This window comes from Cyprinodon tularosa, unplaced genomic scaffold (assembly GCF_016077235.1).
Source record: "Cyprinodon tularosa strain WSP-4 unplaced genomic scaffold, ASM1607723v1 ctg16, whole genome shotgun sequence".
In the NCBI taxonomy this organism is placed as follows: Eukaryota; Metazoa; Chordata; class Actinopteri; order Cyprinodontiformes; family Cyprinodontidae; genus Cyprinodon; species Cyprinodon tularosa.
In genome coordinates, this window is record NW_024038437.1 from 1,776,028 (window position 1) to 1,802,076 (window position 26,049).

The 26,049-nt window shown below is 36.0% G+C and overlaps 1 protein-coding gene across 1 annotated transcript; it reads right to left on the minus strand.

Annotated features, from left to right (window-relative positions):
- Positions 1-9,861: 9,861 nt before the first annotated feature.
- Positions 9,862-11,340, minus strand: LOC119780366 (piggyBac transposable element-derived protein 3-like). Its single transcript, XM_038280388.1, has 2 exons — positions 10,297-11,340; positions 9,862-10,185 (listed from the first exon to the last, which is right to left on the minus strand). The coding sequence occupies exons 1-2, from the start codon at positions 11,338-11,340 to the stop codon at positions 9,865-9,867; spliced, it is 1,365 nt and encodes a 454-aa protein (XP_038136316.1). The 3' UTR covers positions 9,862-9,864.
- Positions 11,341-26,049: the final 14,709 nt, after the last annotated feature.

Genomic DNA, 26,049 nt, shown 5'->3' on the forward strand with positions numbered 1-26,049 from the left:
AATATGGAGTATAAACAGGAATGAGTGACAATATAAATAGGAACAAGCTGGTTATTCAACTAATGCAGTGCAGGTATAAGAAACAGGAACCTGAGGGAAACTACAAGATTAAAATACAAAAACAGAGTGTACACAAAGTGTAGAGAACAGCTGCAAAAACACGCCTCACTGCAAGCATTCATCTAGATTTCAACAAAAAAACTGACAACGAAACTTAGATGTGTTCAGTCTACTGTAACAGGTTCAATGGGTGGTAGACACATGAAGTTTTAAACCCTGTGTGAGTTTATTGTTTGAATTGTGTAAAGGTAACCTTGATTATTATGCAATTAAAAATACACTCATCAGTTCATATTTTGAGAAAATATTCTTAATACTAAATTCATAAACCTGGAAATTATGTATTTCAGATAAATGCTATATTATAATAATGAATAGGCTTATTTAACAGGGTTGATTTGAAATTATCTTAAACTTATGGACAGCTTTAGAAAGGCAGAGGAGAAAAAAATAAATTGTTGTTCAAATTAATGCCTGAGCAATGGATCTGATATTACTTTCTTAATAGTGTCAAATACGTTTAATAAATTATATTCACTGAATATCCCAGGGTTGTTTCATTTTTTTTTTTTTTACAAATGTATTTATGATATCAGTGGTTTGATTTTCTGGCACACAGCTGTACATAATGGAAAACATTGGAAAGACTTGTGATCTGATGTATGGAAATAATGATTTATAAAGGCCCCAGTATTAGCCTAATGAGCAGTTTGGTTGAAATCAGGCTTTGCAGTTCATACTCTTCTGAGAAATCAGAAGAATGCAAGTAAGAATGCAATTAAAAATGCAATGCATTTGCAATTACATGTTTCCATTGAATTTTGCTGAAAAATTATTGGTGATCAGCTCTAAGTCTGTGGGGATTGAAGGGTTCCTAGCCATCACTTCAATCTTTAGCACGCTGTCTATCAAATAAAACACAGGACTGGTTAGTTTTATTCATACCTCTCATTTCTAAATGGGTTTTAATGTTGATTTACTTTTCAAAATAACTAGCTGGTGTTATTGGAACTTAAACAGTTAACCCATCTTAAATTACCAATGAAAAGGCATCTTTTGCTCCCTAAATTGTTATTTTTTTCTATATTGGGGGTGCAGGCTTTTGCCCTCTAGGAAATCTTCATGATAAAAAAATAACACAAATGCTTGGAATGGGAACCAATTGTCATGGCCTTCTATTTTACCTACACCAGGTGCCCATCAGATATGCTATATTTATAAAGAAAAAATCCATCCATCATCACTTGTCAGAATCAATCAAGGCTGATACCTTTCTCCAGCAATCTATGGGCAAAAGACTGGGTACACCGTAGACAGGTCACCAGTCTATTAAAAATGAATGAATAGGCATAAAAATAATGTAAACATCAGTAATGAATGGTAAACTGTTTGAAAACTGACCTTTAGCTACTAGAATATTAATTGCTTTTTAATCATTAATGATGCAATTCATTTACCGTTCCATGGGAAGCTTCACCTTATTAAGAAGAAGCGAGGAGCTACCGGTTACAACAGGAGTTACTGCTGCATACTGTGTGATTATTGTTATATAAATTTTTTTTTTATAAGAGTGCAATACAAAAGACAATAACTGTATTTTTAGAGGCATATATGCCTAAATAACAATCCAAAACTAATGCATAAAGAAACAGAAAAAATTGTTTTATTTAAGACTTTACTGCATAACATGCTAAAAATTGGACTTTATTAGAATCGTCAATAATAGGATAAACATAAGGATACACTTTACCAACAGGACAAATAGGGAGTGGAAAGAAATGAACTATAAGGTGAATAGTGGGTAACCTATAATAATCATTTAAAAGTTTCCTTTTCACTTCTATTGCTTAAGAAGTTAGGTTAGCCCAGCAGTTTCTGAGCCAAAGTACTCCTACAGATGGTCCAGCAGAGATTTATAGCTCGGCTTATACCAGTTCCCCAACAGCTAGCTATGAATCACACCATGGGCGTAGGTTTGCATAGGGACCATAGGGACATGTCCCTACCAAAATTTTGAACCGACCTAATTGTCCCTACCAATAATTGGATGTGAGCAACATGTTTATAATTTACAGCTGTAGTTATAGCAGCAGATGCTTCTTTTCCTCTCGCTGCTCCTCTGCCTGGTCTCTCCTGTCCTTTTCAATTAGCAGCGCTTGGAACTGTGCTGCGCTGTTTAACTCCACTCTCATTGGTTGTTCTGCCTTAAGTTCCGCCTTCTCTCTCTCTGATTGGCTGTTTTCTAGTCCGCGTGTGCTTGGAGCACAAAATAGAAAATGTATTCACATTAGAATGCAGCGGTTACTACAATTAATATTAGGCTACAAAACTAGTCCCAATAAAAAAAAAAAATGAATATCATGTACACTAAAAAACAAAAACCTTTTTTTTTTCTTTTATAAAACGAAATATTCTGAGTCAGTCAGGAGTTCTGAAGACTGCTGGAAAAATGGGCAAATAAAGGCTGTAAGCCATCAACATTTCTGATTCTTAGCCACAGCCAACTAAAAAAGAAAATGTGAGGGTTTCCTTTTTACCGATATTTAGTTGATATTACTGTTTTCATTTTTTTGTTTTTATTTTTACAATTTTGATATAATAACTGATCTAAGTGGGTTGCTCTGTGGGGAAAGGCACATTTTACATTTATATTAATGTATGTTTTAAAGTCTCTATTCTCCAGTTAATGATCAATCACTTACTAAATTAGTTGATGATAATTGAAATAATCAATTAATACGATTCATTTTTTTCAGCCCCAGATGAAATACATGAAATGTGCTACACAGAGTAACTACAGCCCAGATGTTCAATTTTTATAGTGAAGTTAATATTTTAATGAATGTATTATTTTGCTTGATACAGAGAGAGAATAGTAGGTACAAATATTAGAGTGGGGTTTAACTCTGCACAATTCTATATCTTCAAAAGAAAATACTGTATTTACCTTCTCTCTTAGTCGTTCAAATGAAACCATTTTCAAAGTGGAAAACAGTCCTAATTCCACATTCATCAGAGCCGGTGATACTTCAAACATTGATAAACAGCATCTAATGAGTGTAGAGCTTATAACATTTTTATTAATGGAGCAAAATGTTGCTTTTCTCTTTTAACAATGAATTCCTCTTATCAGTACGGATGCTCACATCGAGCATAAAAAAGGGCATGCATATTGCATAGCACCAATGACACCAGACCAATTGTGTCCCTACCAAAGTTCAAATCAAACCTACGCCCTTGAATCACACACAGCTCACTTAGACAACCCTACTCTGTTTGGGGCTTTTCAGTGAAAGAGCAGGATGATTGGGATAAACAGGGCAACCCATTTTTTATTTTGTTTTTTTCTCTGTACTCACCATTCCAGTGTGGAACGAAGCGTTATCAAACTATTTTCACTTTGACTTAAAAAAAGAGAAAAGTACAGAGTCAGACTAGTAAAAGGCTCCATGAGAAGAATAACAGCAATATGTAGGACGATTTGAAACAGTGAATTGAAACTCCTGCCTTTACACCAGGGAATGATTCCTGGAGTTTTGAAATGTTATTAGATGATTGAAAACAGGCTGTGTGATAAATATAAAATATAACTTAAGGACATAATGATTTATAGATGAGGCAGAGGCTGCAAACCACAGAATCAATAAGTTAAACCTAATTTATAGACCGTTTTTACTCAGGTTAATAAGAAAATAAACAAAATGAAATAAAAAACTACACAGATTCAACCAAAAAAAAGCCACATTGACTTATAACACAATGTAGAGGTTTGAGTACGGTACCTTGGAATACTTGATTAAGTCTGGCTGTGGTGACAAACTTGTTCAATTCTGAAAGTCATAAGCAGATGTACTGATTTAAAGAGGAGAAATAAACAGTGCATCTACCCTAAAATGTTCATTTCCACATAATTTTTATTAAATTAGATTAGGACTTTAAAAAAGAAAAGGTCATAAAACATTAATTTCTTAATTATTAAATTTTAACGCCCAAAAAAAATTGTATACACATATTCCCTATTACTTAGCTATTGCTTTACAGAGAGATATGCTGAATGTGAACCAATGTTGATGTATATCTATTAATGTGCGTTATTTAGAAGTAACCAGTAATTTCACAATTAGTCTTCTTTCATATTGTTTCTTGTTAGTTTCTATCTAAATCACAAAAACAAAAACAAAAAATAATCGAAAGTACATTTTTATTGATTTGGAAAATATATGTGAACATCTGCTGTTATTCTTTGTCTATAGTTTAATCTCTTTATTAGGGGATAAACAGCAACTTTTGAATGCTGCAATTTCCAGATATGCAGTTTGTAATTTCAAAGACAACATTTTTATTTTGTCACATAAGAAACAAAGGACTATCAATTTCTCATTAACCATGGGGACAAAAAAAAGGTTCTATTTTGTCATAAATGTTCAATTTGTATTTAATTTGTGATACATTTAGTCTGCTAACTCGAGCTTTATCATCCAAACCGGCAACACATGTAATAGCATTTTGGTTTACAGTTTATGGTTGATGAGACCTGGATTTAGCTTCTATAAAGCTATGGATACTGTCCCATTAATATCATTTATGTATGTATTATTTACCTATTTATTTGCTAAATTCATAATTAGGAATCTGTATTTGGAGAATTGAAATAAGTAAGTTAAACTGAGAGTGTCTGTCAGGGTTCTGCCCTTTGTTTAGGTATCTTTTTAGTTTCACTGTTATTTTGTGTTTTTGTAGTTGTTTTCTGGCAGTGTTGTGTTTTTTGTGTTACTCTCTGTTGCCCCCTTGTGTCAGTTTCATTTCCCCATTAGCTCCTTTCTAGTTACTTCTGTCAACACCTGCTCCCAATTAACTGATTACCCCACTCTTGGTTCTGTCTCCCATTGTTTATCCTCCTCTGCAGATCATCAGTGCTGGTTTCTCTTCCTTGCTTTGCTCCCTGTGTGTGTTTCTCCCTGGCGTCTCCTGTTTTTTTCTTTTTTTTTTTGGTTTGTTTATTTTGTTCCTAGATTTGTGCTTCTGTTGCCATCAGTATTTAAATTAAATCTGCAAGAGCTCATCTCTGTCTCCTCATCTCTGCAGTTGGATCCTCAACCAACCTCCACCAACCCATGACAGTATCAGGTAAACAGAGATTTTGCATTTTAATTATCTTCACATTCCCAGTAGGAATATAGACCAGGTGATGTCTTTTATCTTTCATACAGAGAGGAATTGGCTAAATCATTTCTTTTTCTTACATATGAGCAAACAAAAATGGATATACAGATCCTGCCATGGTAGAACAACACAGATGTGTTAGAATGGAGAAAAGACTAAACTGTTACATCCCGAGGCATTAAACCTTCCAAATGATGAATGGCAGGTTTGATTCATCCATTGATATGATTAGCTTTTAATTAAAAATGATAAAAAAGAAAAACAAATACAGTGATTAAACTATGAGGCTTATTTTGCCAATTATATGAACAAATCCAACTATTCAACAAACAATATTGGCTTATTCTGGTTTTCTTCAGCTTTTAAAATAAAATGTATACAACTTTCAATAACTACTGAAGATTTGTAACATTCCGATCTACCATAATCCTGTTTTGTATTGAGCAGAAAAAATATGTTTTTAGTAAATGTAGTAAATGTAGCTTTTTTATTTTATTTTAAAGCTTTGAATCCTCCATGCAAATAGTTTTTAGTATTAACTGTGATCTTGCTAAAATGCCACTGCCTTTGGAAACCTAACAAATATAGGACTCATGGGGTTGAAGTTATTCCTCTGAGTTTCCATAGACAAACAGCCTGACAAGATAAAGTGAGGATGGCTGAAGAAAGAGAACATTTGTCATTATTGAACCAAGAGCCTTTGTGCAGTCCTGGTACAGAACAATCAATCCCTGCTCCATCTCTGTAATTGACTGTGTTGGTTGTAGATTGAGGGGAGGAGCGGGGAAGTCAGGTCAGCCTTTTCACTGAGCAGAAATTGCAAATTTACTTCCAGAATCTCTTGCTGAATCATAGGATGTTTTGAGCCATAATGATTTAAGGATCTTTGATTTTTCCATTTTCTTTGTGTGTTGTTTACACTTTCTCATTGTTATTAGATTGTAGCCTTTTAGTATTATTTTGCAAATTAACTTCTAGAGCTCATGATTTTGCTTAAACATTTCCGTATTGGATTTAAGTTCTCAGATGAAGTTATTCATCTTTTTTTGCCATATATGCTTCATTTTTTCAGGCTTATATTTTTTTAGTTTTTTTTATGCTAGAGTTGCTCTTTACAATTAGCCCTCTGGTGTATTTTTGGTTTCATTTTACTTTGAGTTATTGGTGTTATAACTTTACACACTTTATGTTCTGTTATCTATTTAGTTCAAATATGCTTTAGCTCAATGCTATTACCTTATTGGATCCATCTATGTCACTGCAGACACCTGTTTCCTCTTCTTTATGTACTGATCAGTTTAATCAACTCTGGTTTATACAGTTTGCCACACCATGCTAGAGACCCAAGACTTGATGATAGCTGTTGATTTGTCTATTAAAACTTTTCTAACCGCTATGCTGCCTCCGCCACACTTAGATCATTCCCAGGAACCAGATTGCTTCAATCCAGTATAAAAGATCAGGTTCATTTCCATTAATGCCATAAGATCAAGATTAACACAACAGAAAATCACATTTGCACATGTGCCATATCAAATTGAATTATCTGCATTAGAAATTATAGGCAATAATGTTTTGGAATAAAAGCCTAGCTTTACCATACAGCCTGTCCAAATGCAAACATGATGACTTCAGCATGTGTAGGGTAGTTTCCATAACATGCTCAGCAACTCATCTCACACACACCCACACATATATGTTATGAATATATATATATAATGTGTGTTTTGCATCAGATAGAGATCTGAGAGTGTGTAACCTGTGAGCGCTACGTGCTGGAGAACATGTCCTTAATCACATCATCTGTGCATCTGGTCCACCGCGACTGTTTTTTCAATGATGTTTCCCTACATCTGCTTTTCAGCAGTTGTGAAGCAGTTGTCGCTGCTTCACTCTGAAACAACTACGCTCCCTACTAGTGTTATATAAGGAAAATTATACCAAGAGTTTAATAATGAATTGAATTCTATTTATTACAACTGGTCAATTTCTTTATGTTATTCCAGTGCAGAGTATCTGAAAAGCAAGTTAAAAGGGATCCTTGTAACTTCTAACCTTTTTTCCTGGTGTAATCTACTACTTTTTTTGCACCTTTGCATTTTTCTAAAGCACTTTAACAAAATATATTCAAAGCTTTCTTATCGTTTCTTCTTTTAATTTCGGCATAATATACATCAAGGGTCCATCTGGATCCTGCAAATTGAAAAGGACTCTTAAGCCACAGCAATAATGCGTTAGTGATATGTCTGTAGTCCAAATAGCTCTGAAAGGTAGAAAAGGAAGTCAGATGCTTCCAACAATAGTTTATTTAGCATAGGGTCAAATGCACTTCAGGAAGAATGGTCACAAAATCCCCAAATCTCACTTCTAAACCTCGTGGTGGATTCCCCAAAAGAAATTAAGCTAAGGTCTACCTGCAAAGGGTGACAAATTCAACTCATGCTGAGTGAATCCTTCAGTAGTATAGCGTTGTGTATATGCTTATTTATTTTTGGGTTTTCCTGTCTGTTTACATGTTTCTATGTTGCACTGCATGGTGGTGCAGTTTGTATTACTGTTTCTTTCCATCAAGAAGATCCTGGGTTTAATTACTGGATATCTCTGCATGGAGGATTTGGGTTCTCTCTGGGTACTCCAGCTTCCTCGTGTACCTGAGCAGATAGACACTTAGACCCTGATGAAGAAGTAGACAAAAGATGGATGTTTCAATGTTTTCTTGAAAGAAAAACCTTGCACTACAGCTGTACCAAAAAGAGCTTTAGAGACAAAAATCGCGATTTCAGCAGCATGTCATATTTGTAAATGAGTCAGTCTTCTGAAATATTCTTAACTGTACTTCAGTGCTGTGCAATTAATTATTCGAAGGCTGAAAATGATAGGTTATAGCATGACCTTACTTCATTTAACAGTATTTTTATATTTTATTTTGAAAATACTTGCTATCTGTTTGTGCCTGCTGGTTTATATCTAGACACATTAATGTGCACTTATTCTTCATAATGTATCATGCTGTGTTAAGGACACAAATGTAATACCCTGTCAGATCACAGTCAGGAGCTGCTGACGCTCTGGAGGTTATGGAGCTTCTGACGTTGCTGCTGTTAACTGTACATCAAATACAACAACAAAAATATTTTTCTTTTCAATTTATTTTCTCGGCATACGTGATGTTTACTGTAATGTCCTTTTTGAAATATGTATTAATAATTCCTTATTTTCTAGCAACAGCAGCATTGCTTTTCTTTTTACCTCCACCGACGAGGTTTGATAAGCTATGAATGGATTCTGATGACATTAAATATGTGCTAATAATCTCCACATGCTGTTGTTAACATTGTAAGCTCTATTGGCAAGAATTGTAGAATTCAAGGCTTTTTATCTTCTTCCACTGCCATAGTGGATCGTTGGCTTCTTCCATTTTTGGTCATCCTTAACTCTGGATTAGATTTGTAGCCTATTTGATACCACCTGTTTATAAACTGAGAACCAAAGAGACAGGTAGGGTTACTCCAACTCTTCATCTCAAGTGTAAATACAGATGCAAAAGACCTGTTTATATTGATTAACAAATGATGCATTACTTTGTGTGAGGACTTTTATAATAAAAAAAAAAAGAATAATAATTTTTTTATATCTATGCCTTCTTTGAAGTTGATATTACACCTAGGTTTTTTACAGTAAAAACCATGAAGTTTCTAGGAACTACTAAACCATCCATGTATACAAGTATTTATTTTTTTTTTTTTTTTAGGGGTGCAGGAGAGAGTTGGAGTGGTAAACTTGTACCTGCATTGGTTGAGGAGAATATATTGGGTAAGAGGCAGGGTTCATTCTGGACTGTTGTGAGTCCCTCACAGCGGGGCAAACTAATGGATAGACGACATAAAAAAAAAATTGTAAATACTGCATCCTTAGGGACAATTATGATTATCTAAATAAAAGTAGTGTTTTTTGTTTGTTTTGGTTTTTACTTTGAGGGGAAGTGAGAAAATTCAGAGAGAACCACTCAAGCATAAAAAGAACATTGAAACTCCGAGAATGAAGTCTGAATTTGAACCCACAGCTCTTGCTGCAAGGCAACAGTGGAAAATGCACCAGCCAGGATATACTATGAAAATGATCAAAGCACTAAATAAAAAAAAACAAAACAACTTATGCCTATACAGCCACGAGCATAAAACAGTCCAGCATTGAAAACATTTTTTATCAGTAAATTGCTCTCATGCAGCTGCATCTGTAAAGCTTGATCCTACCAGCAGATGTCAGTGTTGTAGCACCCAAACTCCATCTAATGTAGTCCATGCCTTTATGTCTGCTAAAACCCAAATATAGAAAGACACTAAAAAATTTTTTTTAAACCACTCAGATATTGTTGTAGGAGGCCTTTGAGGCTGAAAATGAAGTGTTTTCAAAAATTTTATGTTTTAGTAAGTTTTTACAGAAATGTTGTAATATTGCAACATTGGGCCAAATGGGGAGCAGAATTTCCTGTATGTGTACTCATTGTCTGAACAGCAATATAGGACTACGGATTAATTTGCAGGGTTTTGCTTTTATCCCAGAACAGTATAACATGAAAAATACTCTCAGTCATGTTGTTATGAACAGTTTGTTTTTATTTATTCCAGCAAAGAGAACTTTTTATTTACAATGATAGTCCCAAAAACAGTTCCTTTCCTCTGAAAAACAGAGGCGAACATCGCACTTGCTGCAATGGGTATTCGTATACCCTTTACTGCAATGTCTGCAGCGTCCTCTCTTGACCTTCATGGGGAAATGTCCAGTGAGGTCCTTGCGCACATCGAGTGGGGGGTGTGCACATGATTTCTTGGACGGACAATTTGGACTCCCATCATCTGAGGATGGTCTCTTCCTAGCAGTCAAGGGACTCCCTGCTGCGTCTGGGTTCCCACTGCCTGATGATGGACGTCCTCTTTTTGGAGTTGTGAGTGTTGTGTCCATCTGATTTGAAAAGAGAAGAATCAATATTAATATTAATAATCAATTCATGCACGTGTCAAAAATGCATGCAGATATCGCAAAACATGGTAAATAGCAGAAATAGATTCTTACCAGGATGAGAGAGGATGCTAGCTGTGCCTGGAACTTTCTCATGTTTAGCATCTCCTTCTTTGGCATCGCGAGAGCCTGACAGTGCCGTTTGTAGAGGAGCCAGGCGTTGACCACGGCGAGGGTGATGGTGTGCCAGAAGATGTACATGTACCATCGGCGGGATTTCAGGGTGATCTTGTATTTTGCTGTAAATGAGTCCAACAAATCCACACCTCCCATGTATTTGTTGTAGGTAGCCACAATGTAAGGTCTTTCAACGTCAATGTAGGTTTTGGTGGCTTTGTCCCAGCGCTGAATCTCCTGCACAGGTTCTGGTCCAGTGAAGGATGACACAAGTGTGACTGCCCTGTTGTCATACCATTTCACAGCGCAGATGTTGTGTGTCCCCTCCACTCTGTGGTCAAAGCTTCCTCTACCCTTCTTCTTCAAGCTCTTCTCATCTTCAAGGTTGCAGTTAGGGAGCCGCACCTGCCTGGCTGTACCCACATAATGAATTCCATGCTCAAGGAGCTTCACTACCAGTGGAACAGAGGTGAAGTAGTTGTCTGCATAGATCTTGTAGTTCTGACCCTTAGGAAGTGTGGAGGCAAGCTTCAATACAACATCACCTGACAATCCAAGTTCAGATTTGACGCGTATTCCATTCTTGCTGCCCTGGTATACATCGAAGTCAAGCATCATGCCAGAGATTCCAGCTCTCACCCATACTTTGAACCCCCATGGATGTGGCTTGCCTCGCATATACTGCTTGATGCTGCTGAACTTCCCCTTGAAAGGAATCATCATTTCATCCACAGAATTGTGCTCTTCTGGTACCACCTGCAGGCATTTCTCCCTGAATGATTCAAGCCATGGTCTGAGTTTCCAGAGTTTGTCCCTCTTTTCAATCTCTGACACTGTCAAATTGTTGACAAAATGTAATTTTGTCAACAGAGATTGGAATCTGTTGCGTGGCATCACATCAGCAATAGGGGGGTGCCGTGTATCTGTCTCCCAGTACATACGGCTTCCAGACATTTGTACCAAGCCCATCCTCAGGTACATGCCCAACATTTTCTGTATTTCCTTTGTATTAGTGTTAACAGATCTTCCATTATTTTGAATGCTGTACTCATTTGTACTTGTAGCCAGAGCTTGAATCGTGTCCTCTGACACAAACTTTTGGAAGTATTGGAGTGGTGTGTGGAGGAAGGTTACATCGTCTGTGACAGGTGGACCAGAAAAATCCGTATTGGGACTGATAAAATCCTTTTTTTGCCAGCGATATCTGTCACGGGGCATGATGCGTTCATTTTCTTGGGGCTCAATGTCCACATTGGCTGGGCAGTCAGACGGCTCTTGGTTTTCTTTGTCCACACAGGGATCATTGTCTGACTCCTCATCACTTGCATCAGTGTCATCAAGGGGTACGTCCACATCACTCTCTCCATCTTGGATGATTGCAATGATATCCTGCACACTGTACCGAGGATCTTTCCTTGCTGCTGGCATTCTGAAATGGAAAAGATAAAATTTAAACAAATGTATATATAAATAGTACACATACTTAGATTCTAGATAACCTGCAGGAAAAGACTGGGTGGTTGAGAGATTTGAAGTGTTTACACATTGCCCTGAAGTAACCCATTCACACATTTCACTGGTCACACAATACTGTGTCACACAATACTGTGTGGCCGACCAATTCTAAACTCTGATTATCATCAAAATAGGAATACAAGTAGCCTCCAACTTACAGCCACACCTTACATTCCTGAACATCAACCCCTGTTCCAGAGCAATGTAATGCAAAGGCCCCTCCAAGCATCCCCACACCTGCTTTGACTATGAATTGATTGGAACATTACCTTATCAATAGCCAAGACAAAGGGCAGACATGCACAACATGGCTGTTGTGTTGTAGACATGTTAGAAAGCCGTACCTTCTGTGATAAGGGAAAAATACTAAGTGTTGAAGGTGGTTAGAAATCCTTATAAGTTAATTAAAATGATTAGATATGGCAATATATCTTAGTATATTAGCTTCTAACACAATAATACATATAATTCAATATAAGGCAAAGGGCTAGACTGTGTAAATTATGTGTGGTTCAAAGTTATATTGGGAAAACTTCCTCTCAAGACATTCCTCTCAAAAACAGGGTTGTTTTGACTACCACATTCACCCAATGTTGTAATATTGCAACAATTACAAAACAAGCTCTAGATAAAGTGTAGGGCACATTTTCCACAATAACTACATATTTACATGTTGTAGACACTGTAATAAACACAGAAAAAAATATGCAAAGCTTTTTACTTACTTCAATTAGATAAATCCAGTCCAGTAAATCGAGGTGATGATGCTCAAGCAAAAATCTGGAGGTTGTGTGACTTCTTCACCTGAGGGTAGGCCTTGTATACAAATGTAGGACCCAATAGCATTGTGAGATGAAACAACATGACTCAATGAGTATGTTAATGCAGTTGAACCAAAAAAAAAAAAAAAAAAAAAAAAGGTTTATTTTGGGAGGACAAAAAAAAAATGTTGTAATTCTGCAACAGTGGGTCTTACAGGAACAGTAGAGTAATAAAGGGATAAAAGCCAGGCAAGCGAAAAACAGTCAACCAAAGATGCAGTTTGAAAAAAGCCCTCAAGAGAATTCTAGAATAAATTTGTGCGGCCCGAGAGTTGGATTGGTCTACTAATAACACCATTAACTACCCGTTCATCAATAAATTGGGAGAAAAATACTGATTGCCCAAAAGGCTCTTGTGTAGTCTTCTTGAAAAATTTGCAGCTGCTTGTTAAGCACAATCAAGAATAATTCTAAACGGTTTCTACAATAATGAGTCTAAAGGCTGATAATTGTTTTAAAGCACAAAATACTTCATGATTATCACAGCTTTTCATGTTTTTGTAAGGAAAAAATGAGCTGTGAAACAAAATGGGAAGAAAGTCTATTTACAGACAGAGCAATCATGTACATAAAGCGACCTTTAACTTCTGGTAAAGGCACTGGTCTGAGATGAAGAGTGAAAACTGTAAAATCCCTCTCAGCTCAGTGATAGTTAATGCAACATACATAAAAATGTACATCTGCAATATGCAAAAATATACTAAATAAAATCAGTGGAATGAGTAGCACCCTGGGTCATTTAAATTCATAAAGGCCTACAGAAGAATCTGATCTCTCTTAAGTCCTCTATTTTTTGCAATCAACAGAGACCAATGAGGGCTTTTAACTGAAGGCCAGTCAGATGTGAGATCTAGATCAGATGAGGTCCTTTAAAAAACAAATACATGATTCCAAAAGCTTTTGAACAGTTTTGAATAAAATAACCTGTATTATGTATTATAGAGATTCCTTGGTAGCATGTGAGAGTACGTGAGGTTGCTAACAGGTGCTCAAATGAAATGAGCACCTGTTTAGAATTGAACTTTTTAAAAACAAAGCTTTAACTCTGAATATAAACTTAAGTTATAATCCAGTTTTTGGCTGTAATTAGAGGTGAGTATTCTACTTCCTGTAGCACACAAAGAAGCTCTGCTAATTGTTACTATATTGTTTTACAGTTCAGTTTTTTATATTTGTAAAATACTGGTCCCTGGCATAAGTTTGTAATTTAGTTTTTCCTATGAGAATTTTCGTAAAGGTACTAAAAGCACCAAAAAAATCAATTTCTGTCATGATTTTGGCAAAGTAACTCTCTCTTCTCTGCCTGCCTGCCTGATCACAGCCTCTGTTCTGCCCCATGGATTCCTCGCTCCTACCTTGCCACTGCTGAACAATCTCCTGCTTTCAGAACACCGACCTCCGTTCACGTTCCTGCCTACTAATTTCTGCCTCTCGGTTCTCCCCTGGGTCCACAAGCTTGTATTTGTCTCCAGAGACAAATAGAAAAATCAGTGCACGGTTTCCTGTCTTTCATTCCTGTCTTCACGACTCTGACCACAGTACTGATCCTACACCTCTGAGTCCTATCTTGTCCCCAGATGATAGTTATCTATAACTTGTTTCCTGACAATAACCACACTGAAGGGTGTGCTGATATCAGTGAAGTGGACCTGTTTTGCCGTCACCTCCACCTCATCTAAGAAGGAATCTAAACTCTGCTCTAATTCCAGTTCCCCGGGGTTCAATTTAATTCAATTCTGTTTGTTTATATACAGCCAGTTCACAACACATGCTGCATGGTGCATTTGTGCTGCATGGTGTGCTGCACGGTGGAACAGTTTGTAGCACTGTTGTTTTGCAGCAAGAAGATTCTGGGTTTGATTCCAAGCCCAGGGTCTTTCTTCTTGGAGTTTGTAGGTTCTTGGGTCAAATGCATGGGTCCTACTGCTCCTGCCGGAGACAGGCACTTGCACCACCACGACCCTGATGGAACAAATGGGAGAAGATGGATGGATGTCTTCTCAAGACACCTAAAAGAGAACATACAGTTGGATTGATTGTATCGAGTCACAAGGTCCTGCTCCTCTCAGATGAGGTTTACAGCTATGGTTGACAAAGTGAGTGCAGGTTGCTTGCCAGCTCTCTTTTGGATTCTCAATAAAACCTTAAACTTTCCTGTTGTGTCCAACTGAAATTTCAGGTCTTCTGTATCATTACATATTCTAGCTTGCTTTTTATTTTATTTTATTTTTTTATTAGGTAACTTAAAAACACTTAAAAGCTTTTCTCTTGCAGACGGCTGCTGAGTCATGTTCCCAAAAAGGTTCTTTGACATACAAGGATGATGATGTAGTATTGGTATTTCTTAATAGAGAGCCCATTTTAAATGATTTATGTGAAATGTTTAAGGACCAATTATTGGAAATGCAAAAGAAAGATTTAGGCAGTTCTCTTACTACAAAGAATAGACATTTAGTCAAGCACCATAAAGGAAACACAGTGAGGAGGATGTGATGGGTCACATATTTTCTTTTAAAGATGTGCCTAATGACAGTCATTCTGGGCTCAGTGTGCTGGTACCTGCTGAGCCTACATCTTACAGAAGGTATTTGATCTATCATATTTTATGTCTATTGGCTTATTTACATTAGAGCTGCACACTTTTGCCACAATTGATTTCCTTATGGGTTACTTTTTATGTTATGCATTTATGCATGAGTTCAGGAACTTCATTACACTTCAGTAACTGCCAGTTGCCTTCTCAGCATCATGGTGCTCACCTTATCTTTCATTCTTCTTTTAATATATTTCTCAGTTGTAGAGTTGGAAATGAGATTGTGAAGATGACTGTACGAAAAAAGGTGGTCAAATTGATGTCTTTGCCCTGTGGGATATAGAATTTTAGCTCGAACTTTCTCTGCTTTGACATTTTCTGACATGCAATGTAGCTAACCATCATCACTGTATGAATAAGTGTGTGAATGACTAAATGTAGTGAAAAATACTTTGGAGTCACCTTACTTAAAATGTGCTATAAAAGTGTAGGCCATTCACTTCTGTTACCCATGCAAAGAAAGACTAATTCGACTTTGCTTAATTTTGCTTTTAATATTTCCTAACTAAACTCGTTTACAACACTGAAAGTTTTGTCCAGTTCTTTAACGATCAGAGATTTCCCTATAGCCTTAAAAAAACATAAATCAAAATGACTTATGCGTAATACAAACACATTCCTTTATTATGCAAATCTGTTCATTTAACAAATCCTGATTTAACATTGATATTAAGCAGTTTGGGATCCATCTATTTGTCTCTGTTCAGATATCACAGGCTACAGAGGCTTAATGGTATACAGCTTGAGATCTCACACAAAGCCAGGCTCTGTGTCAAGCTCTTCTTTCTCAGCTACTCTTAATCTAGACAGTCATGTTTAACTGAGGACCAGAAAGACTCTCATCAGCCTGAAACGGTCCCACTGAACCGTAATGGCATATTGTATCCAATTTTTCTCATAATAGCTTCGCCTCGTCTCTTCCTGTTTGGCTGTGACTTCATCCTGGATATAAATATCAGCTGTGCTGCTGCCATCAACACTTTTGTTTATATATGTTCGAGATCGGCCTGTTTTTCGGTGTAGTCCTGCTTCTCTGACTGCGGATGGCTGGATGTGCTCTCTTCATCCTCTGACATGGGAGCTGGCTCGGAGCTCTTCTGCCTGGTTGTGTTTCCTGGATGGGGCTGCCTGTTAGAGTTGCTTTTTGTATTTCTGCTTCTGTCTCCTTGAACCCCAGTCGGCCTCAGCAGATGGCCGCTCACACTGAGGCTGGTTCTGCTGGAGGTTCCTTCCTGTTAAAAGGGAGTTTTTCTTCTAAACTGTCCCTGCAAGCATGCTAAGTGTGAGGGATTGCCTTCGAAAACTTTGAACCAATTTGACTGGATGATCTGTTGAACTGTAAAGTGCCTTGAGATGACGTGTTGTGAATTGGTGCGATATAAATAATCTGAATTTAATTGATCAATAATAGAAGGTTCTGTGTATTTTGATGAGCCACAATCTGGAATCCTAAAACATGAGGGGAACAGAAAAAACAGGATGACAAGAGAATGTCTCCCTCTTACTTCAGCTGTTCCAGTTACAGACAGCAGACTGAGACATAGTTCCCTGTCCAACATGTGGATCTATTTAAAGCAGGTGAAACAATGTTGTAGAGTACATCTTCTGTCTCTTCCAGGGGCCACTGAGAAATATAAAAGTTAATCCAGTGTAAAATTGAGCAGTTAAGCACAACTAAAAGTTCTAGTGTGCTTCCTCTGCCCATAAGTCAAACTGCCTGACCTGTTCGAGCACTGAAGGAAGCTGATTTAACCATAACATTCCTGCTCCCCTAAATCCTTCCTGATTTAATGTTAAACACTTAATATAACTATTCCTTACATCCTAATGTCTACTTTAGGATGGGTTTTTAATTGGTAAAAAAAATATATTAACTGACAAAATTATTTTTAAATCTAGGTGACAATCTTCCTGAGGAATATGCCATTTGCAATGATATAGCCCAAGGATCTGTTCAGAATCAATCAATTAATCATACATTAACATATATATTTATTTTTTCCATAATGATTAACAACTTAAACAGCATTAAAATCATAAACTATATAGTAATTTCCTGTCATGAAATTTTTTTTAAAGATTTAAAAAGACCTTTTCACAATAAAAATATTGCGTATCAAACATGTGCATAAGCAGACTTTCTGCACTAATGTGCACTTATTTCTGTGTTTTCTGTATTGGTACAGAAAACAAACCACAACTCTCTAATAGTATAGGTTGTTTTTTTTATAACAGAAATTTATTCACGATTACCAAAAAATAAAAATATTAATTGGTGTAGTTATTTACAAATTAGGAAAAGATTTAGACAATTGACTAGTAATGTTTTGATTTATTTCAGTTTTTCAAATAAAGATGTAAAAGGTGGTATGTTGCATTTGTTAATAGCTTTCAGAGGCACTTAATCATGTAGAGCCTGAATATAAATAATTAAATTTAGGTACAGAATATGTATGTAAAGGTTATATGCAATGGCTTCTTTTTGAGGAATGGAGATCAGGGAACACAGCAGAAGTCAAGGAGGGTACTTTTAAAGGGATCTTTAGATTATGAGAATATATCCTAACCCTACATAAAATTTAAATACGGTTAAACAATTATTCCAAAGGGACGTTAAAGAGCAGATTTAAATGGAGTGTATTTTTGACGTCTTTAAACCTGCAATCTTCAAGTTCAAACCTTCCCTTAGGTGGACTGCCATGTCAATCGATATTTATCGTAGCAGCCAAGAGGCTCTCTTTGGATCAGCTTCAGAGCAAGATTTTGTCAACAGAACAACCACTGTATTGGATGCATGCTCCAAAAATCCGGTCTTGATAAAAGAAATCCAACAAATCGACGGTTGTTGCCCGAAAGCCATCAGAAGCTGAATTTGCAGTTTGTCACAAGCCATTTGTCGCACCGTACATCCCTATGAACATATTATACCATCCATTACATTCGGTGCAGTAGGAAAACCTTTCTTTAGCACAAACAAGTAAGCTGGAATAATGCTGTTACAGAGAAACCATATTAATAATAAGATGTCACTCAAGTTCACACATCCTTCATATGTGATCCCTCATCTAGGACTGATAGAGAAAATGTTTAGACCTCTTGGATGTTTGTATTTCAGTCTTTCTACAGTAGACTAAATCAAAATTCCATATCCAAATGTCTCCTCTCTTTAAAAAAAAAATACATGTTTATATGATCTTATTCAGAATTTAATAATTACAAACTTTATTGTTGATGCCGTTTTTGCTTAAAACTTATCTGCATTCTCCTTTCCCACATTTTTCTGTTAAGCAGACGGCATGCAGCTGATCATCAGAGAAAGAAAACAAATGTCCTCTGGTAATTACAAAAGAGCAGCACTTCCTCTTTCAGCTCAAAGCCAGCCTGGACTCATGCAGGTACAATTCCCTTTTCACCCACCAATTAACCCTGCAATAAATCATTTCACAGCTGCACCATTACACGGGGTCCATTACCTTCTGCAGACCCTCACTCTCAGATAGGGGCCGATGAAAGAAAGCATGGGCCTACAGATGGAGCGTTTGAAGTCTGAGAGGTAATGCTTCTGGACTCTCTTTAGAAGTTGTTTGGAGTTTGAGTTGAGAGACTTGAACATCGTTTTACATTAGGCTTCTAATCCCTCTAATGAAAGCCAACTTTAGGTCACCAATCTTTTCTATAGGCTTGTGCTTTTAATACCCATGCATTGGTGACGGAACCAGCTCCCTTTCTTTCATCAGCGTAGCAGTTACACACACTTTTTAATCAGTCAAACTGATGGTGGAAAATCCTGGTGTGTGTATAAACACACATTCATGAATGCAATTAGCTCTCAGTGTGAAAAAGTGGGTTTGGAAGCGTGCATGTGTTTAATCTGCTCAAAGCAAACAAACTTCAGAGCACTGAATCTGGAAAGTGAGTGTTTTTTGTTTCAAGTGGAAAATGATTTTGTCATTCAAAGCTTAATTATTGTAAATGTTAATTTCCTGCTTCCTGAATACAGCCTTGATATGTTTGTAGGTTTAACCACATTCTGATTTTGGGGCTACCAAATGACCATGGTGTTTAGTTATAGGCTGATTTTCAATCGGAACTCTGGAAAGTTGTTTATAAAAAGTTTCCTGTATTTAGAAAGTCTAAAAAAGTATTATCACAGACATAAATATATTAATTATGTATATCTTCATTTCTGGATGATGCTTTAGACCACCTCTTGTTTTATAAAGGATTAAATAGACCAAAGTAATGTATTGGTTTTGCCTCTTAGATGAATAGGCTCATTTCCTCATGAAACTATTTGAGATTTAAAAAGAAAAAAAAAATGCTTCCTAATTTTAAAATATCTATGAATCATTTTCTTTGGAAAAACCTAAACCCCATACATAACACTATTTAAAGCAGCTTACATGAGATCCTGGTGCATCTCAATAATACATGAAGGAAAATATATATATATAAAAAAAAATTAAAAGTCCTCTGAAGAACCCAAGTTAAGTTTTCACAGTCTGTTAAATTACAATTGATTTTATGATTTTTTTTTCTTAAAGATTTTTAATATATTGGAACAACACAAAGAAAATAAGACATCACAAGACATGAGGCTGAAACTGCATCAAAAAGTGATTTTACAAAAGCTCATTGGTCATCAAAGGAAAATGCATTACAAAGTTTTATTTATGAAAATAGTTCATCATCTTTATCATCAAGTATTATTTATCCCCATTCTTCTTTGCATAATACCTAATACTCTCTCAGAATGGAATGGTAGCGTAACCTAGTGGTAACCTACCACACATAATGTTGTCCAAGTAGATATAAATGTCCAATTACAGTTTTTGAGCACTGTACCTTCTTTTACATTTGCTTTGCTTCCTAAGTAGCTAAAGTCAATCTTTACAAATGGCTTCTTAAGATTATTATTTACCCAAGAGCTATCCCAACCTGTGTGGCATAGTTTTAATAGCCATCTTAAGTATCTTTAATCTTACAATTGGTTTTATTAAAAAAAAAATGCTGTACTCTTTTTGAAAAGTATTAGTCATATTTTTGACAGAGAATAAATGGCAGAAGGCCCTCTGTACAGATAAGCCTAGAGCAGAGATTTTTTTTAACCTTTATTCAAAATGTTTTGTTTGTTGTAAAACTAAAACTAACATCTACAGTAGGTACAGAAGCTTGATGGATGGTAGCTCACCTTCTTTACATAACAGTAATACAATTCAAACAACAACTTAGCCACTACTGAAAACTCAACAGTAATAGAAATATTACTTGGGATCATTTATATTCATGCATTGTTGAAAATAAATAATCTGGACTGCTGTTTTTTGTTTTTAATAAGTTATAAGTAACTCACCTTGAGTTCTTTTTTATTTCTCCTTTAATATCATTACATTATGGATGAGCCAGAAAGAAACAACTGAGGGGATAAAAGGTGTCTTTTAAAATCATGTTTTTGAGTGAACCCTAAGTAGATATTTATAGCTAAGCTATTTAGGTGCTGTTGGCTTTCAGTACACATTTTTGTGTAAGGAATTCAAATAGGTCATAAACTGTTTGTATAAAGCCTAATCGGTTTGTATGATGAGTTGTTTTTGTAATTATAGTTTTCTCTCTAAAGACACAATCTTATGCCATTTAATAAAGAAGGTGGAGTTTTTCTAATTTAATATCTTAAATATAATGATCAACATATTTTTAGAGTTAGAAAAGAAAACAAATCAAAGGAAAACAAATATACATTTTCCTACAGTGCATGTATTGTTAATTAATGTCCTGCAATAGATATGTGAAATGAAAAAAAGCAACTTTCTCATTGTATTTCTTCCCTTACAAAACAGTAAAATAATTTGTTCACTCTGTAATGAAAACTAAGGTTTAGTGAACTGAAATGCACCAAGATGCGCAATCACTTTTTGCAAATGTTTCATACCATGAGTCTTAAACCTGTGTTGAGAAGCTAATGGCACAAGGGGGAGCTGTGGTGAAAAAAAATCAGATAAGGATCATATTTAAAGCTAAATTTACAAGAGACTATTGATTCATTGAAAGAAGAAAAAAAATCCAAATGGGTAAGGTATTTTAGGATACATTTTCTGATGTTTGACAACATTTTATGCACAGTTTTTCGTTTAAGTCTATCACATGTATAATCTAGAAAGTGTAAATAACTGATGTTCTCTTTTTAAGATTGATGCAGCCAGGATGTTATGCATCTTTTTTCCACCCAAGGCAGTGACTTAAAAGCAAATTGTCAAAACAAGGAGAGCATAAGACACTTGACATTCATCTTATATATAATTAGAATTTGTATATTATATCAGCATTAAAATCTATTGTTGTTTTTTGATGATATTGTGCAAGTTATGCATAATGCTTGAACAGATACATGTTTTTTGTGAATGAAAGCTAAAATATTAGTTTTCTCATGTTTTACATTTCATCAATCAAATTCCAACTATGAACATAACCAAAAATCCTCTTTTCTTTAACATATAAAATTAAAAGGCACTAAACACGGTGCTGTAAAACATGACTGGCCTGATATCAGAAATGACAATACTGATGAAGAAAATGTTTTATTAGCAGAAAATTAGCAACCACAACTACTGGTAAGTGCTGATTGATAAAAAACTAAATTAAGATGAATATTTTATTTATATACAGGTGCTGGTCATAAAATTAGAATATCATGAAAAAGTAGATTGATTTCAGTAATTCCATTTAAAAAGTGAAACTTGTATATTATATTCATACATTACATACAAACTCATATATTTCAGATGTTTATTTTGTTTAATTTTGATGATTACAAATGACAACAAATGAAAATCTCAAATTCATCATATCAGAAAATTAGAATATTACTGAAGACCAATAAAAACAAAGGATTTATAGAAATGTTGGCCAACTGAAAAGTATGAACATGAAAAGTATGAGCATGTACAGCACTCAGTATTTAGTTGGGCCTCCTTTGGCCTGTATTACTGCAGCAATGCGGCGTGGCATGGAGTCGATCAGTCTGTGGCACTGCTCAGGTGTTATGATAGCCCAGGTTGCTCTAATAGTGGCTTTTAGCTCTTCTGAATTGTTGGGTCTGGTGTATTGCATCTTCTTCTTCACAATACCCCATAGATTTTCTATGGGGTTAAGGTCAGGAGAGTTTGCTGGCCAATTAAGAACAGGGATACCATGGTCCTTCAACCAGGTACTGGTAGCTTTGGCACTGTGTGCAGGTGCCAAGTCATGTTGGAAAATGAAATCTGCATCTCCAAAAAGTTGGTCAGCTGCAGGAAGCATGAAGTGCTCTAAAACTTCCTGGTATGTGGCTGCGTTGACCCTGGACCTCAGAAAACACAATGGACCAACACCAGCAGATGACATGGCACCCCAAACCATCACTGACTGTGGAAACTTTACACTGGACTTCAAGCAACGTGGATGAAGTGCCTCTCTTCTTTTCCTCCAGACTCTGGGACCTTGATTTCCAAAGGAAATGCAAAATTTACTTTCATCAGAGAACATGACTTTGGACCACTCACCAGCAGTCCAGTCCTGTTTCTCTTTAGCCCAGGCAAGACGCTTCTGACGCTGTCTGTGGTTCAAGAGTGGCTTGACACAAGGAATGCGACAGCAGAAACCCATGTCTTTCATACGTCTGTGTGTGGTGGTTCTTGAAGCACTCACTCCAGCTGCAGTCCACTCTTTGTGAATCTCCCCCACATTTTTGAATGGGTTTTGTTTCACAATCCTCTCCGGGGTGCGGTTATCTCTCTTGCTTGTACACTTTTTTCGACCACATCTTTTCCTTCCCTTCGCCTCTCTATTAATGTGCTTGGACACTGAGCTCTGTGAACAGCCAGCCTCTTTAGCGATGACCTTTTGTGTCTTGCCCTCCTTGTGCAAGGTGTCGATGGTCGTCTTTTGGACAACTGTCAAGTCAGCAGTCTTCCCCACGATTGTGTAGCCTATAGAACTAGACTGAAAGACCATTTAAAGGCTTTTGCAGGTGGTTTGAGTTAATTAGCTGATTAGAGTGTGGCACCAGGGGCCATCAATTTTGAACCTTTTCACAATATTCTAATTTTCTGATATGATGAATTTGAGATTTTCATTTGTTGTCATTTGTAATCATCAAAATTAAACAAAATAAACATCTGAAATATATGAGTTTGTATGTAATGTATGAATATAATATACAAGTTTCACTTTTTAAATGGAATTACTGAAATCAATCTACTTTTTCATGATATTCTAATTTTATGACCAGCACCTGTATGTATATGTATATATATATATATATATATATATATATATATATATATATATATATATATATATATATATATATATATATATATATATATATATATATATATATATATATATATATATATATAATTCACCTCAATGAGCTTTTGAAAAGAAAGAACTGCAACTTGTGAATGATTTAAAGAGGCATTGAAAATGGTAGAAACAACTGTTTTCTACTCCTACGTGTATTGTAATGTTGTCAGCTTGCGGTCTGTGGGTTAGGCTGCCTTCTTGAGCCTACTAGAATGTTAAGTACGATAAAGAAAAGCTGTACAATGCATTAAAAAGGTACAATGGTGCAACATAAACCAACAAAGAGAGTGGGAAGGCCTATGCCAAAGGCCGATGTACGGGTTGCATCATATTCTGTGACTGACTCAGGTGGTCCTACATTTATTTTACCAAAAAACTTCTTTAATTATGTTTAGGTATGAGTCCTGTGAAATTTAGGGCTCAATCTAAATGCAGTAAATTGTAGCCAGTAACTCCTACTCCTTTCATGGGGTCACCAAAAAAGACACTTTCGTGGGTAGGAAAAGTACATTGGAACGCTGTGCCAACTCTGGACAGGCTTTAGCCCTTCCAAATGTCATTTTTGCATAGAATTCAGTCCTAAGTAGAGAAAACAGAGAGACACAAAAACATTGGCATTACATATGTGTCAGGAGTTTCTGCGAAACTAAACATAGTATACCATTGAATTTCAAACCCAGAAACACACTCAGAATAAACTGTCTAGTGCACCCATAACTGTTCAGAATAACAAACAAATGTACGGTGAAGCACAGGAAAGCCAGCCACTATGGTCAAGATTCAGCTGTACAGTCACACCTCAAGAGCAAAGGACAAACCTTTGATGTCCAAAATGTTCTGATTTTAGATTGTTTAAAGGAGGGGTGTACTAACCCATCTTTGTCAAAAGAGAAAAGCTATAAGTGAATAAAGGGTGGAGGGGGGACTGAAGTTTGAGCTTCTAAGCTTCTCCAACTCTGTAGAGGAACTTATTCCAAACAGATTATGCAAGTACACTCATTTTAATTAAAATGGCCAAACACAAGACCTGTACAAAACAATAGACTCCTATGACCAGAGAGAACAGTGCGTAAGTCATTAATTTGGATTGGACTGGAAAAGCCAAGACATATGAAGATACATCAATTTGCATATGTTAGACAAAAGTACATGTGAAGAAATAATGTACTTTTGTTAAACTTAATGAGGTTAACTACGACTTTATGTCCTGTCATGCAAAGGATTTTGGGGAATCCATATAGTTCTTAAGTTCAAGATAGGGAATTTGGAAGGTCCCTGTGCTAACTAAATTAGCAATGGAAACATTTAGTGCATTATTAGTATTAGCATTCCTACCTTTCTTACTTAAAGCACTATTCAGACAGCCCTTATCATGGGAAATGCTGCTTCTACTTTGACTTAAGAGTCCTTATGCTGCGTTCACACATAACACATCTCGAGTGTCACAAAGTTCTTCCACGCCTCATCTAGGCCACGTGTGTAGTGAAGTGAAAGTCAAAAATATTCTGGTCATTTTTGACAGTAGCAGATGCAAATAGGAGAGTGCTTTTGCTTTATTTGCATTGATGATTGAGGGAAAAAATTGCTTTGTTGTTTTTAAGTGGGAAAGTATACCTCAAGTTTTCAACCATGCAGTCAGTTCATAAATGTTAATATCCTAGTTTTAACTATTCTGTATTTGTAAATAGTTTAATAAAATACTTTATGTTAATGGAAGTCAAATCTCATCAACATTTTTTTTTTTGAAGTGCAGTTTGGAATCCAAACAGGAGCTTGCTGAAAACAGATGAGCTTTAAAGGCTGATGATGATCAGTCTAAAGCACAATAAACACCTTATTTTTGTTGATTACCCAAGCAATTGCTAATGATCCGGTATTACCTGAGAGTTCAGCTTGTCGTTTTAAACAGTGGATGATCAGAAGACGGTAGTAAGAATAAAAAAGAAAAACTCATAACCACTCCAGAATCATGAAAAATAAAATGTTTAATCATCTAACCCAGAATGCAAAATTGTGGTGCAGACTGTGTGTGCCATAATGGCCCCTCATTCGGTCAAAATGAGACCAAGAAACATTTAGAAAACTTGGACTGAAAGATTTTGCCAAACACAGAGATTGTAGATTTTTTTTTCTTTCTTTCTTTTCACCAACAACAAGCATGTAGAAGCTTCGCCAGGGTTTCATTGTTTTCACAACCTTGTAGGCTTTCTCTTCTTTTTATAAGACTTTACTATAAATGTTGTCTGTGTTGTTCTCTTTATATTACCATCACCTAAAGGACTGGAGTGAGAAATGTTGCATCTTATCTTGTTAAATGTATTGTGACCAAAATTGAGTTCATCAGTGATTAAAAAAATTGCCATTATGTTACAAATGCAATGAATCGCCGAGGCCTATTACGAAAATAATTGCGTTCAC